Source organism: Parasteatoda tepidariorum, chromosome 5, assembly GCF_982258835.1.
Source record: "Parasteatoda tepidariorum strain Cologne lab strain chromosome 5, Ptep-v5.0, whole genome shotgun sequence".
Taxonomy (NCBI): domain Eukaryota; kingdom Metazoa; phylum Arthropoda; class Arachnida; order Araneae; family Theridiidae; genus Parasteatoda; species Parasteatoda tepidariorum.
The window spans coordinates 36,251,686-36,264,520 of record NC_141759.1 but is presented as its reverse complement, the minus strand read 5'-3'; the positions used below and the strand labels follow the sequence as shown (position 1 = coordinate 36,264,520).

The following is a 12,835-nucleotide window of genomic DNA, read 5'->3' as shown; positions in this document are numbered from 1 at the left end:
TTGGTTGAGTTCAATAAATTTGATAAATAGCAATCTCAAATACACATATTTGTCGCCATTAGTATTCATTTTTTCTACATTAGTAACGTTGAAATTAAACAGAAACACTCAAAATACATAACATATCCAATAACAAAAATAAATATTTTTTAGTTTTTCGCGAAGAAATAATTGAATTATAGAATAAAGTAATAGTTGCGAATGCTTCCTGATTAAATATTTTCTTAGTTGTCTTTGAATGATATAAGATGTTTATCTTGTGTAAACACTATTTGTATGGCGTGAGTTGTAGAACCTCTATATTTTTTGCTGGGGCATCGAATTTTTCCAATGCTTTCATTACCTGCTGTAGCGATTTCTGTGACTTTGTTAATGAAAATCGAAATTTCGATGGTATTAACATAAAATGTAGTCTTGAAATTTTGAATCGATAACTGTAAGTATAATTTTAAAAAATAAATAATAGATTAGAATAAGGGAATAAAAATAAATTAGAATTAGAAAAGGGAATTGCTTAATTTTGGTAAAACCTAGTCCTGTCTTCTTATGTAACTGAATTTAATAAACGTACATTTTGAATGATTTTCAAAACCACTGTGTAAAACTTGACGCCGCAAAATTATTGATCTCATCTGAAAAAAAAAGAACTTTTTTAAGAGCTATGTTTTTATTTAATAAAATATTCAGAATAATTCACTTATATTTTACAAAGTTTTTATTAACTCTCTTTAGTGTTTGTAAATATGGAATCTTGCAGTCGAGTTTCATACTAATTAGAAAGCTCAAAATTTAATTAAAGCTACATGCAAGTTTCTATCGTTTCCTTATCGATGCAAACAAGATTTATCGTCATTTTGCAGCAATTTATCGTCAATCGAATTTCTGATCACTTTAAAACTTACATTAATTGGCATCACAAGTTTTAATAGTCTGATCGCTTAAACCAGAGCTTATAGTCATGTCATGGCCGATTCCAGTGTATCGTGAATTGAAATATTAACCCTTTTTTGGGCTAGCTGAAGAACTCGAATCGTTACTTGATCACTGTGCTTGACAAAATTGGAAGATTGTTTCCAGACCGTGGGATATATTATTGAATTGTATAAAAACTGCAGCTTGTAGAGAGAAACCAATGGTAGATTAGAAATCATCGACACATTCCATCACCTCCTAAATCGAAAAGCCTCCACACGGTCTTTTATAAGTAGTCCGCGCAGACTATTTAAAAAGTGGACCAGTTGTGCGAATGAACCCAAAACCTTTTATAAAAGTAATTGAGAGAAATTTATCATATATATTAGAGAATTAAATCTGTAGTGGTTGACAAGTGACTGAGGCAAACCAATAATATTCATAAATAAAACAAATTTTTAGTTATATATTTGCTGCCACTTTCTTATTTTAACTAGATTTTGTATTAAGTGACTCGTTCGGAAAGTGGATATCTTCCATAGTGGTCTGATCGGACTACCTTCAAAAAACCGTGCGGAGGCTTTCAGTTATAGGAGGTGTTGCACATTCTCGTTAATGATGAAAATTTATTTAATTTTGTAAGTTATATGTTTTTGGTGGTAGCAAAATTTATTTATTAATATTTTATTGCTGATTTAATATATTTGATTTAGAGTGACTTTTTCCACAACTACGCATAATTAACGCATGTACATAGAATGCAACTTTGTACCAATTATCTCGTTGTAAGGGATCTAAAGAATTTCCAAATTTAATCGAAATTCTACAAAAATTTTCAGCATCTTTATTTAAGGTTTGGCCCAAACTGGAGAAGCTTGGATTCCTAGAATAGATCCACAGAGTTCGCACAGCCTTAAAAAGTTGTAACAAAATTACAAAAAAAATAGGCATTTTTATAAATTTGTACTGACTTAAACACTTCTCAATTCCAGATAAACATATCTAGTTACGAAATTTCATGGTTTTGAATTTTTAATTTCGTAGTGAAGGCTAATAAGAAAGAAATTTGTAATTTCTTCATTACAATTCTGACACAACTTTTTAAATTTTTTAAGGACCATATGAACACAGTTCTATATTATATCTCTGTTTTCATTCTCTCGTTTGACAAAACACTTTAAAAAAATTGAATTAGGTCTACTTACTCAATTTGTGCACTTAATCTGAGCAGACTTGATACAGCATGCCCGAAGCATGGCCTGGAAATTGTATTAAGGAGATGGCTAAATTTTGAGAAAAAAATACATACTTTGAAGTATTCATGTCTGCTGAAATTATCTTCATTTTGTTTTTCGTGGAGTGAAAACTGCAAAATCAATTTCATAGAAATAATTTTAAGTCAATTTTATGAAATTTTAAGCAGTCATGAAAATATTCGCCGCCATCCTTTAATTTTTCCAGGCTTTCGGGATTCTGTATTCGGTAAGGGGAGACAATACTGTACTGACTCATTGTAAGCAACCTTTCTTTAACCCTTTCGAAGACCGTGGTAAGTATACTTACCACCAATTTTTGAAGCTCATGGTGAACTTTCTTACCACTTTTAATTTAGGTTTCCATTTGTTAATAACTTCAGCTTTCTTGAAGTGGGTTTGAATAAAATTGGTAGTTTAAGAGAACGTATAAAAGTATAAGTTTGCAGCATTTATAAAATTTATTTTATAATTAACGAAAAATAAAAGTCAATAAGCTCCTAATAGGCTGTGGTAAATATACTTACCACCAAAAGAAATGACATTAAAATTTAAATTTTTTTTTTGAAAAAATGAGTTTTTTTTTCTTGTATCAATTATTTTTCTCATATCAATTTTAATTCCAAAAATACTTTGATTTACCTTTAGTAGGAATAAATGGCCCATTAAAGGGTTGAGCAGCTAAAGTTTTGGAAGACTTAATATGGCAAAATTTGAAAGAATACGATTGAAGCTTTTAGAAATGTTTTTTTTTATCTATGCAAAATTTGCACCGACCAAAATGAGGAGACGAAGTTAATATCTTTTCTTGTAAATTAGTACCAGGAATATAGGACAAATTCATTAGGATTGCAATATTTATGAAAGAAGAATTTTTAGAATTTTAGTGGTATTGAAAAAGGTTATGAGCTTTTAACTTCGTATGGTCATTTTGAGGGAAACAAATTTTGCTTGCGTAAAAAGGACGCCAATTATGAAAGCTCCAAGCATGACGTTTGAAATTGAATGGTGCAAACAATTTATCCATGTAAAATCTTCCAAAACATTGGCTGGTAAAAGAAAGATTGTTTACATGGAGTTAGTATAAAAGTGTTTCCTTAATTATTTCAAACTCCTGTGATAGGCGATCTCATAATTTCGACTATTTAAGTATGTTGCTAAACAATAACATCATATTTGAGATGATTGAGCAGCGATGTCTATCAATTCATGATAAAGAGTTCATTCCATTATCGGTTTGTTACCAATATTTGTGCCACAGTTTGATGTTTTGAAAAAACAGTATTTCATTTGGTTTTTATGAGTTACCCCCAAAAACATGTTTTTTTCTTTACCTTTGCTCATGAATTTTATTTCATGTAATTTCTAACAAATGTCTAAAGTAATCTAGCCAAAACCACCTATTTCCAGTATCATAACCTGTAACTTAAATATAATTTCCATAGTTAAAATATTTTTCTCAGTGGCAGCAGAGGGAAAGTACTAATATTTTAATAGATTAGATATCAAAACAAATTTTAAATCACTGTACATAAATGATTTAAACAGATATGTAACACTTCACTTCTGATCATGTTCTTATATCCTGCTAAAAGCTTTGTTAAATATTCTGTTTAATCAAAAAGTATTTACTTCAATTTGCTTTCACTGATAATATATTTCTCAAAAGCTCCAGATTCTGGTGGGAACGCGATTTTAAATACCTACCGATTTTGTCAGACTTTTATTTTCTAGAAATATAATTAAGATTTATTGGAAGTACATACATTTACAGGCTTGTGTGCTCAATTTAGGCTTATAAACCTTTGTCATATAGAGGGACAGGTAGCACATTACAGAGAAGGGCAGCACTAAGATACATTCAGGGTAACAACTGGATTTGAACCCTCTACCTCCACGCTTTGCACAGCGTTTGGCGGGCGATAACACTCGGCTAGGTAGGCCTCTCTAATAAAGTCATCATCATCATCATTTGCATAGGAACTGGGCCTCTGAGGCCTTGCGGCCCTTTTTCCATTCATCTTGAAATAAAAAAGGAAAACATACATGATAAGCAGTTAAATTAATAGGGCACAAAATGGAGTTCATGCGAGTATTGCGCTTTGCCAAATTATTGGGTTAAATCATAAATTGGAATTTAGTAAAAATAGGTAAGTGGGTAAAAAAGGTACCTAAACGTTTAGAATAAAGATACTTTCCAAATATATGTATATTTATTTGTTGGTAGACTCATTCATTCATTTTTTATAGTCATTAATTTCAGTTTCCTAATAATGCTTTTGAAAAATTATATTTAGGAGTTCGTATCTACAGGGAGCCTCCTAAACTATGGAATTTGAAGACATTTTGAGAGACGTTGGTGACTTCGGCTCCTTCCAGAAAATTCTTATCATAGTCTTTCTAATCCCAACATTCACTTTCATACCATGGATATCTTTGAATGCTGTGTTTGTATCCAGTACACCTGACCACTGGTGCAATGTACCCGAACTGACCTCATCATTTCTCTCTATCGACGAACAAAAATACTTAATCAGACCACCGAAAGATCCTCACTGCACAAGATACGACTTAAACTATTCTGCATTGCTTACATCTCAGAATTTGACCATTGATCCTGGTTGGCCAGTTAAAAAATGTGATTTAGGTTGGAATTATGATACAACAAATTATGATGAAACAGCTGTTACAAAAGTAAGTATAATGTTAGCCTGTTGTTGATGGCGGCTTGTAAAAATGATGTAACAAAATAAGGGATCCTAAACGTCGAAACCATAAGGTGAAAAAACTGATAACTTTTTATCTATATGTTACGGCTATAGAGGAAATATAAATTATTCTGCAGATTCGGGGTAATCGGCAATCTACTTAGATAATCTGCACATTAACTATTTAGGCGCATTACCTTAGTGAAAATAATAGTTTTGCTCGAACAACTCAAAATTTTTATGCACACTCAAATTAATACAATGTTATTTATTAGTTTTTCATTACTTATAGGATCAAGTTGCTACAATCAAACAGTCAACACGTTAGTTGATAGAATGCATTAAAGATTAATCACTTTAAAAACTGAAACACTGTCAATCAAATTGTTTAAAATATTATTGCTATTAAGAAATTAACATAATGCCATTTAGCTATATTTCGATAACTAAAAACTGAAGTCAAAATCATCAAAAAATCAAATGGAAAAACAAGTCATTTGTGTTTAGCATAATATCTTTATAATTAATTTAAAAATCAATATAATAAGCTCGAATTACCCTAAGAAAAACATTTAAATGGATGAACGTTTTTTTTAAAACACGAAAAAAATAAGTAACATTTATTTGCAAATAAGGTATCAGATGATAGCTAAGCGTTTCAAGGACACATATCCACACAGTGTTGCTTGTGACGTCACAAGGCAGTGGCGCTGTGATCACGTTTGTGTAGAGGTATCTCATTAGTTCACCAAGGCTTAAAGCGCTAGGACATTTTAAAACATCAAAGCAATTCGTTAAAGTACCAAACAATTCTTGTTTTTTGAATTTCTTTGTTCACACTAATTGTTAGTATTCATCGTCTAAAAATTGTCATAAGATTGCCATTAGTTTGAAGACTCGGGGCGGTCCACACACGAACTACCTGTTGTAGAGACCTCGGGGCTTTGAGAAATCTGATATCCACTCTGTGGAAACAATTCTCAGAGACAAGAACAGTGGTTCGCCGAACTGGTGAAAACTGCTGAAGGGCAACAACGTCGACTCATCGTTATTTGAGACTTCTAGCCAGAAGGTGCGCGAAAGATACGCAATTGTTTCGAAACCTGTATAATGCAACAGAAACATCCATTTCACAAACAGCAGTCACTCAGACACTTAATGCAGGTGGCCTAAGTGCCAGGCGTCGTGTAGTCTGTATTCCTTTGACAGTAAACCACATAAAAGACCGTCTAGCATGGTACTCAGAATACTGTCTTGGATAGGATGATTCTGAACGGGTTCTCTTTGGTGATGATTCGCGATTCAATCTGGTAATGACACGAGACCTGTTATCTTCTAGAGAGAACCCGGGAATCGATATCGACCCTCTAATACTGTCGAAAAAGACCACTATAGTCGAGGTGGTCAAATGATCCTGGCAGGCATTATGGCTGATGGGCATACCGATCTTTACGTGTTCAATAGAGGAACTCTGACGTAACAGTGGTACAGAAACGAGATTCTTGCACCCTATGTGATACTTTTCCGCTGAGCATAAACACCGAATTTCATCTGCATCGACGTCCACTAAGGGATCAGTTTGTGAACGAATACCTTCAAAGGGAGCATATTGCACGACTGGAATGGTCTGCGATGTCTCCTAACCTTAATCCAGTCGAAAACGGATGGGTTTTCCTTGGACACTCAATTGTATCATCTCGAAGAACAGCTCTGACCATTGGTGATTTCAAAGGAGGCTGGGTGCTACAATGGGTGATGTTGCTAAAGAGATTGATAAAGACTATTTTACACAGTATAAGTCGCTGATACGAGAGTTATGGTAACTGTTAGAGGCACTCATATACCCTGTTTTCAATGACTTATTTGGAGTCGGTTAACTGCTGTGCTGGACAAGTTAGCGGTTCCCTTATTTAGGTCACAGGCTGTGGCCATTTTTGTTTTCTCATATATTGGTATTATATCGGATAATATTTCGGCTAGGTTTGATTTTATTTCCTTTGTTATTTTTAAATTGCAAAAAACCAATCTTCCCCATCAATTGTGATATTTTAAAACCAAAATGGTACCCAACACTATAAAATATCAATTTAAATGTAAATGCTGAATCCCTTTTTATCATGATTGGAGTTTTTACATTAGTTTAAAATGTTGCATCTTTGCATGGAAAGTCTGTGCATGTTCAGGGCTGCCAACTACCACGCTGTTCGCAAAATATTTGATAGAGTGCTAGACCATTAAAAACTAAAGCTATCAGAATGTTTTTTGTAATTTTGTCAAAATTTTTAAAATTTTGACCACGAAATAGCTGAAGCAAACTTGCGTTTTATATGATATTTTGAGCCATTTAAGTGTAGTGGTGTGGAAAATAACTTCAAGTTAACTTTTCAAAACAAAGAATCATACATTAAAACATAAACTTCGCTGCAACAAGAAGAAATTTTCCCAGAAAGCATAGAAGTTGACAGCCCTGCATTTTTTTGAACACTATTAGCTTATCAACTTTTTTTCCCCTTAAGAATTTTTCATACAAATGATGTTTATCTATTGGTTAGTGCAAATTCTATTTCAATACATTCTCTTCCAAGTACTTATTTAAAAATTTTACAAAATAACTTTTGTTATCGTTACTTTTAGTGGAATCTTGTTTGTGAAGATGATTATTATAAAAGTATGGTAGTTAGCTTTGTATTTGTTGGAGTTATATTTTTCACCCCACTCTATGGTTTCATCTCGGACAGGTAAGCTAATTTCAATGTTAAATTGGCTAAAAGTTCAATTAAAGTTGAAAACTAATATACACTTGGACATTTTAACTATTATGTCAAGAGAACCAAAATCTAAAAGTTATGGTACAATGAGTAAATAGAAATGCATTTTGATCCAAGATTCATGATTATGGACCCAAGTCATACCCTCCAACTTATGAGGATTTTGAAAATAATTCTGTCTAGTGGTAGCGAACCAAAGTAGAAATTTTTAAAGCAAATGGATCTCTCATAAAACTTTTATCAGAACTTAAGAATCTAGCCATATGGCCTGCACTTTTATAAGTAATAGTGGACAAGTTACACTAAAATTAATTTTTTTTAAATATTAAGACCTTAATTTTTTTGCTGCTACCGTCTGAAAAGAAGATTTCTGAAACTACGGAAATTCCGTAGCAGTTGGAGGGTATGCCAAGTTATCCTGATATATATATATATATATATATATATATATATATATATATATATATATATATATATATATATATATATATATATATATATATATATATATACTAGCTGACCCGGCAAACGTTGTTTTGCCACATGAATTATTTCTATAGTATGAAAATATATCTTATTTATTGTAAGTGTGTGCGTATGTGGTATATGAGTGGAAGAGGCATGGAGCGCTATGAACGATGACGGAATGTGAAAATAACAACACACCAAATAATATTTTTTTTAATTTAATGTAACTTTTCTTTATAAATTATATATACAACGAATTCTGAAAATATTAGTCAACAATATTAATCTCTTAGCGCAATGGAGTATACAATATTTTTTGTCATTCCATCTTTAGCTAACACAATTAAACTGGGTGGTTTGCCCTCTCGAGAGCATGCCACGTATAATTGTCTGTGTGAAAAACATGGTGTGCTCAAATCTAAGACACAAACTGACATTGTTTGGCTTTGTCATTGCAAATGTCAGTCTTATATGGTAGTGAATGCGTTTAAATTGAATTGGCACATCTGTGGGTATCATAGGGATTCGTGGAAGTAATATACTTTCATCCCGGAATTTGTCATTTAAAATAATGACTTCGATGACGTTGTTCATAAATTTTTTAACGGCAAATCGCGTGCCGTTGCACAACCGTGGTGGGTTCAAATTACGAAGCAAAATAACTGGAGATCCAACTTTGAGTACTAAATTATGCGGTGATATGCCAGGTAAATCCAATGAGTTTAAAAGCTCTGTTGGAAAATTTGCAGCTTCAATGGGATCGCAAACTGCATCAACGGATTTATATGTCACCAAGTTACCTGGCAATAACTGTTGCATCTACAGATTCAATTCGTTGGTTCGTTCAATAAAGTTGCAGCAATGCCAGATGATGCAACGGCCAACGCGAAATAATTAATGTTTTGCCAGTTTCACCTGGTGCATCAGGAAAAAAAATCCACCTTGCCCTGCCGAAACTGCGAGCATAATGCGGTCATAAATGTTCCTTTGTTCCTCATTCATTAGTGGAACATTGCGAGTAACGATCGCTGCTATTTCTATCGTATTGCATTGAAGTTCACGATTCATGTCAGTTTAATAAATCAGATGCACTTCGATTTGGCGAAGGCATACCGAAATGACTGAGTGGCAAGTTGGCAATAATAATGCAAAGATCCCCAATAGCAATCAGTGCTTCATTGTACATGGCATCGCTGAATGTTATCGTTAGATCGTTGCAACGTGTGCGATGTTGATACCGTATATCATCAGTCATCGAATCTTTGTGATTATCCCATAACGTTTCTATACAGGCCGGGAAACATGTAGTTAATACTATAGCGAATAGTAGACGAATTTGCTTTGCAGTACAGTTCAATGCTGTTTCAGCAATCATACATTCCCACTGGTTGTCGTCTTCCAGCAAGATGAGTGCAAGGCATGCATCTTTATACGTTGGATGCTGATGTCCATCAACTTTACGTATATCTTGAAATGACAATGAGCCGGTGACATTAACCAACAACAGTCGAAAATAAAAGCACTCAGTCTGCCTTGAATTGACTGTAAATATTCTCCCCAAGGCGTTTGATTTGAATAAACCGGGTCATGCATCAACCGGTGTGCCTTGCGTGCGGGTTATCCATTTTTTTGAACCCGTGTGAATTAGGATGGTACTTCTGAGTAGAGTAATGTCTGTGCAACGGCACCAAAAGCATCCGTACGATTACCCAATTCAAAAAATTTGGCGAGTGTAGTTTTCGGTGGATTTGCAGCTCGGTCAATGGCTGTCTCGTTCGTGAAATATACGCTCTGACCGTTTTCAAGATGAACGGCTAAAATGACTAACGGTTGGATCCCGTTCATGAATTGGGAATCCAAAGATACGCCAAACAGCTTCATTGGAGCTGATGAACCGGCCTATTTGGTACAGCGTTATTTCGTCGTTGTTATTGGGTATACTATAGCCTACGTCACAGGTTGTGTTATTCCTACTAAATTTAACCCATGAACGGCATTTTCTGCGAGCCTAACTTCAAGCCACAAATAAACAAACGAAGTGTTTGATCGTTTAAATAGCTGCTCGCCAGATTTTATTGCATTATAAAGAAAAGTAATTGATATTCGATTTTTGATTAATAATTGATTTATGTGGATAGTGGCATTTATGTGGATAATGGCATAGAATTTAGCATTGCGTCATGGTAAATGTTATTCCTACTAAGTGAAAGTAGTTGTGTTTTTTTTATATTATACCCAATTCACTGGAAGAGCTGTCACATTGGTATTTTCAACTCGAAATACTGCTATATCACTGCCTTTATTCACATACTTGCAAATATATTTGATGCTCTTCTTTTAAGGGCGAGCATAAGTATTAGAGTTTAAAGTGAATTGTTGCAACGTGCGTGAATATTACTTTTTAATTGTTATCTTTCTATGTCTAGTTTGGATTGGAATATGATTAAATAAAGATATATTTAAAAAATACGTTAAATCTGTCCAAAAAATGAAAAAAAAATTAGTTATAAACCTATTCTCATACCTACTGAATATACATATAAAATTTCATCAAAATCGATCCAGCCGTTTAGGAGGAGTTTAACCACTAAAACTGTGACAAGAGATTTTTATATATATATATATATATATATATATATATATATATATATATATATATATTTAAGAAATATGTTTGTTTTATTTTAAAAATTATTTGCAGTTGAGAGTACAAAAGTTACAGTAACAAAATTAATTATTTCACTCAACCTTAAGGTGACGGCTGGTGCAACAGTTGTACCCTTATTTTTGTTATAAAAATATTTAATATATAATAGACATGTTGTGTTTTGTTGAGAGACACATTATGTTGTAGATAAGACAAATACAGTATCAAAAAATTGACCTTTGTCTCTCTAATATTAAATACTTTTATAACAAAACAAAAAAATACTTAGTTGTTAACTGTTGAAGCAGCCGTCACCACATGGTTTGTATAGTTAAGTTAAATAATGGTATTGTTGAGTTCATTAACTTTTTCAGATGCGGCCGCAAGCCAACATTTTTAGGACTTGCTCTGTTAATTGCTGTAACAGAAATGGCATCAGCATTTAGTCAAAATTTCACGCTATTTCTCATCTTTCGATTAATTATCGGTAGCACTATGTCTAGTATGTATTGTCTAGGATATATTATTGGTAAGTATTTCTTGCATAGAATATTTCATGCATGTTACATACCTGCCAACTTTTACGCATTTGGCGTTAAATTTTATTTTAATATTTAAAGTTGCAGTAAATATATATATTTTTATCTTTTATAAACTTTATTTTTAAATGATTTTGATCACCACTATTCTTAACAAAAATTAAGCACATATATCAATATATGTTACTATCATGGTTGTCAATAAAACTACACCCGGATAAGTGCCAAATGATTATTTTCAATAGTAAAAAGAAAGGTAGAACTATTCCTGATATAGTCCTATACAAGCAGATCATTAAACCCACAAAGAGTGCAAAATATCTAGGAGTCACCATCACCTCTAATTTAAGTTGGAAACAACACATAAACAAAATTATTGAAAAAGCGAATGGCGCCTATTGGGCCCTCAACTCCATATTAAACTCGAAGTCATCTTTAGACTTAAAATGCAAGCGCACTGTCTATCTAATGGCAATTAGGCCAATTCTAGCTTATGCCTGCCCCGCCATTAACACTCTAAGTGATCACTTAAAAAATAAACTCTCTATGGCAGAAGGGAAGATTATAAGAAGACTCGTCGGCGCCCCTAAATGCATTAGCAATAATAGTATAAAAAGAGATCTTAAAATTGATGACATCAACGTCTATATAAAAAATTTAAACCAAAATTTCTACGATGAAGCAAAGACCTGTACCACCAGCAACTTTAACTCACTCCTAGATATTGAATTAATTGACGACAACACTAAATTTAGCCCAATCACTGCCTTTTTCCTTAGGGATATGACGTAGCCCTAGCATACGAAATACACTCTCGATTTTTGGTGCTAAGCACCACCTCTTCCCGCCATCTCCATTCCACCTCACTACTCCTCATCATCGAATTACTACTACAGATGGATCGGTTAATGCCGCTTCGCGGCAGCGCACCGAGATTTATGCAATTTCTACCATTCTACCATTCATGGTTGTCAGCTTAAGCTTTTTCAAATACGACGTATTTTTCACTTAAAATTGAAATTTTAATTCCATTTTAATACCACTGAGAAAAATCATAATGGAAAGGATTAAAAGTTGGCAGGTATGATGTTAAATTAAATAGTTTTATAAAAAAATATTTAAGTGTATATCAACGGCAATGTATGCAAATCGGCATTTTATATGTATAATGTCTGACGGCCAAGTATGAAATAAACATTTTACACATTTCCTAGGTAATATATTCCAATCTGTGGTGCATTCGACGTTCTTACGTGGTCTGTGAATGTTATTAAGAATAAATATTACCGGTTTTAATTTGGATGCTCTACTGGAATTGTTTTTGCTTTTTTAAGTCGAATTTTGAAAAATAAATTCATTTAAATTCTAGTTCTTGGGAGTCATGAATGTGACATTTAGAGTACAATATTAGGTTTTGCATTTTCTATGTGCCTTGCCCTTTTGGGAGCAGATTAGCTAGGCTTGAAATTCTTATTAATCAAATATTACAAACCACTAGAGAAATGTAAAACTTATTGCTTTTAAATATTTAGCAACAAAT

At 33.0% G+C, this 12,835-nt stretch overlaps 1 protein-coding gene across 4 annotated transcripts in view; it reads left to right on the top strand.

Moving 5' to 3' along the window:
• The window catches only part of LOC107452453 (carcinine transporter), a 31,047-nt gene that overhangs the window by 1,363 nt on the left and 16,849 nt on the right, over nucleotides 1–12,835 (top strand). The window contains exons 1-4 of one of the 4 annotated variants that reach the window (XM_087163667.1): nucleotides 280–436; nucleotides 4,463–4,859; nucleotides 7,508–7,611; nucleotides 11,131–11,285. In XM_087163667.1, coding sequence (XP_087019793.1) covers nucleotides 4,494–4,859; nucleotides 7,508–7,611; nucleotides 11,131–11,285 — 625 coding nt within the window. In that variant the 5' untranslated portion in view covers nucleotides 280–436; nucleotides 4,463–4,493. Of the gene's footprint in view, nucleotides 1–279; nucleotides 437–2,442; nucleotides 2,462–4,462; nucleotides 4,860–7,507; nucleotides 7,612–11,130; nucleotides 11,286–12,835 lie in introns of those variants that run through there. The other 3 variants (XM_087163668.1, XM_087163666.1, XM_087163669.1) reach the window with 3 other exon arrangements.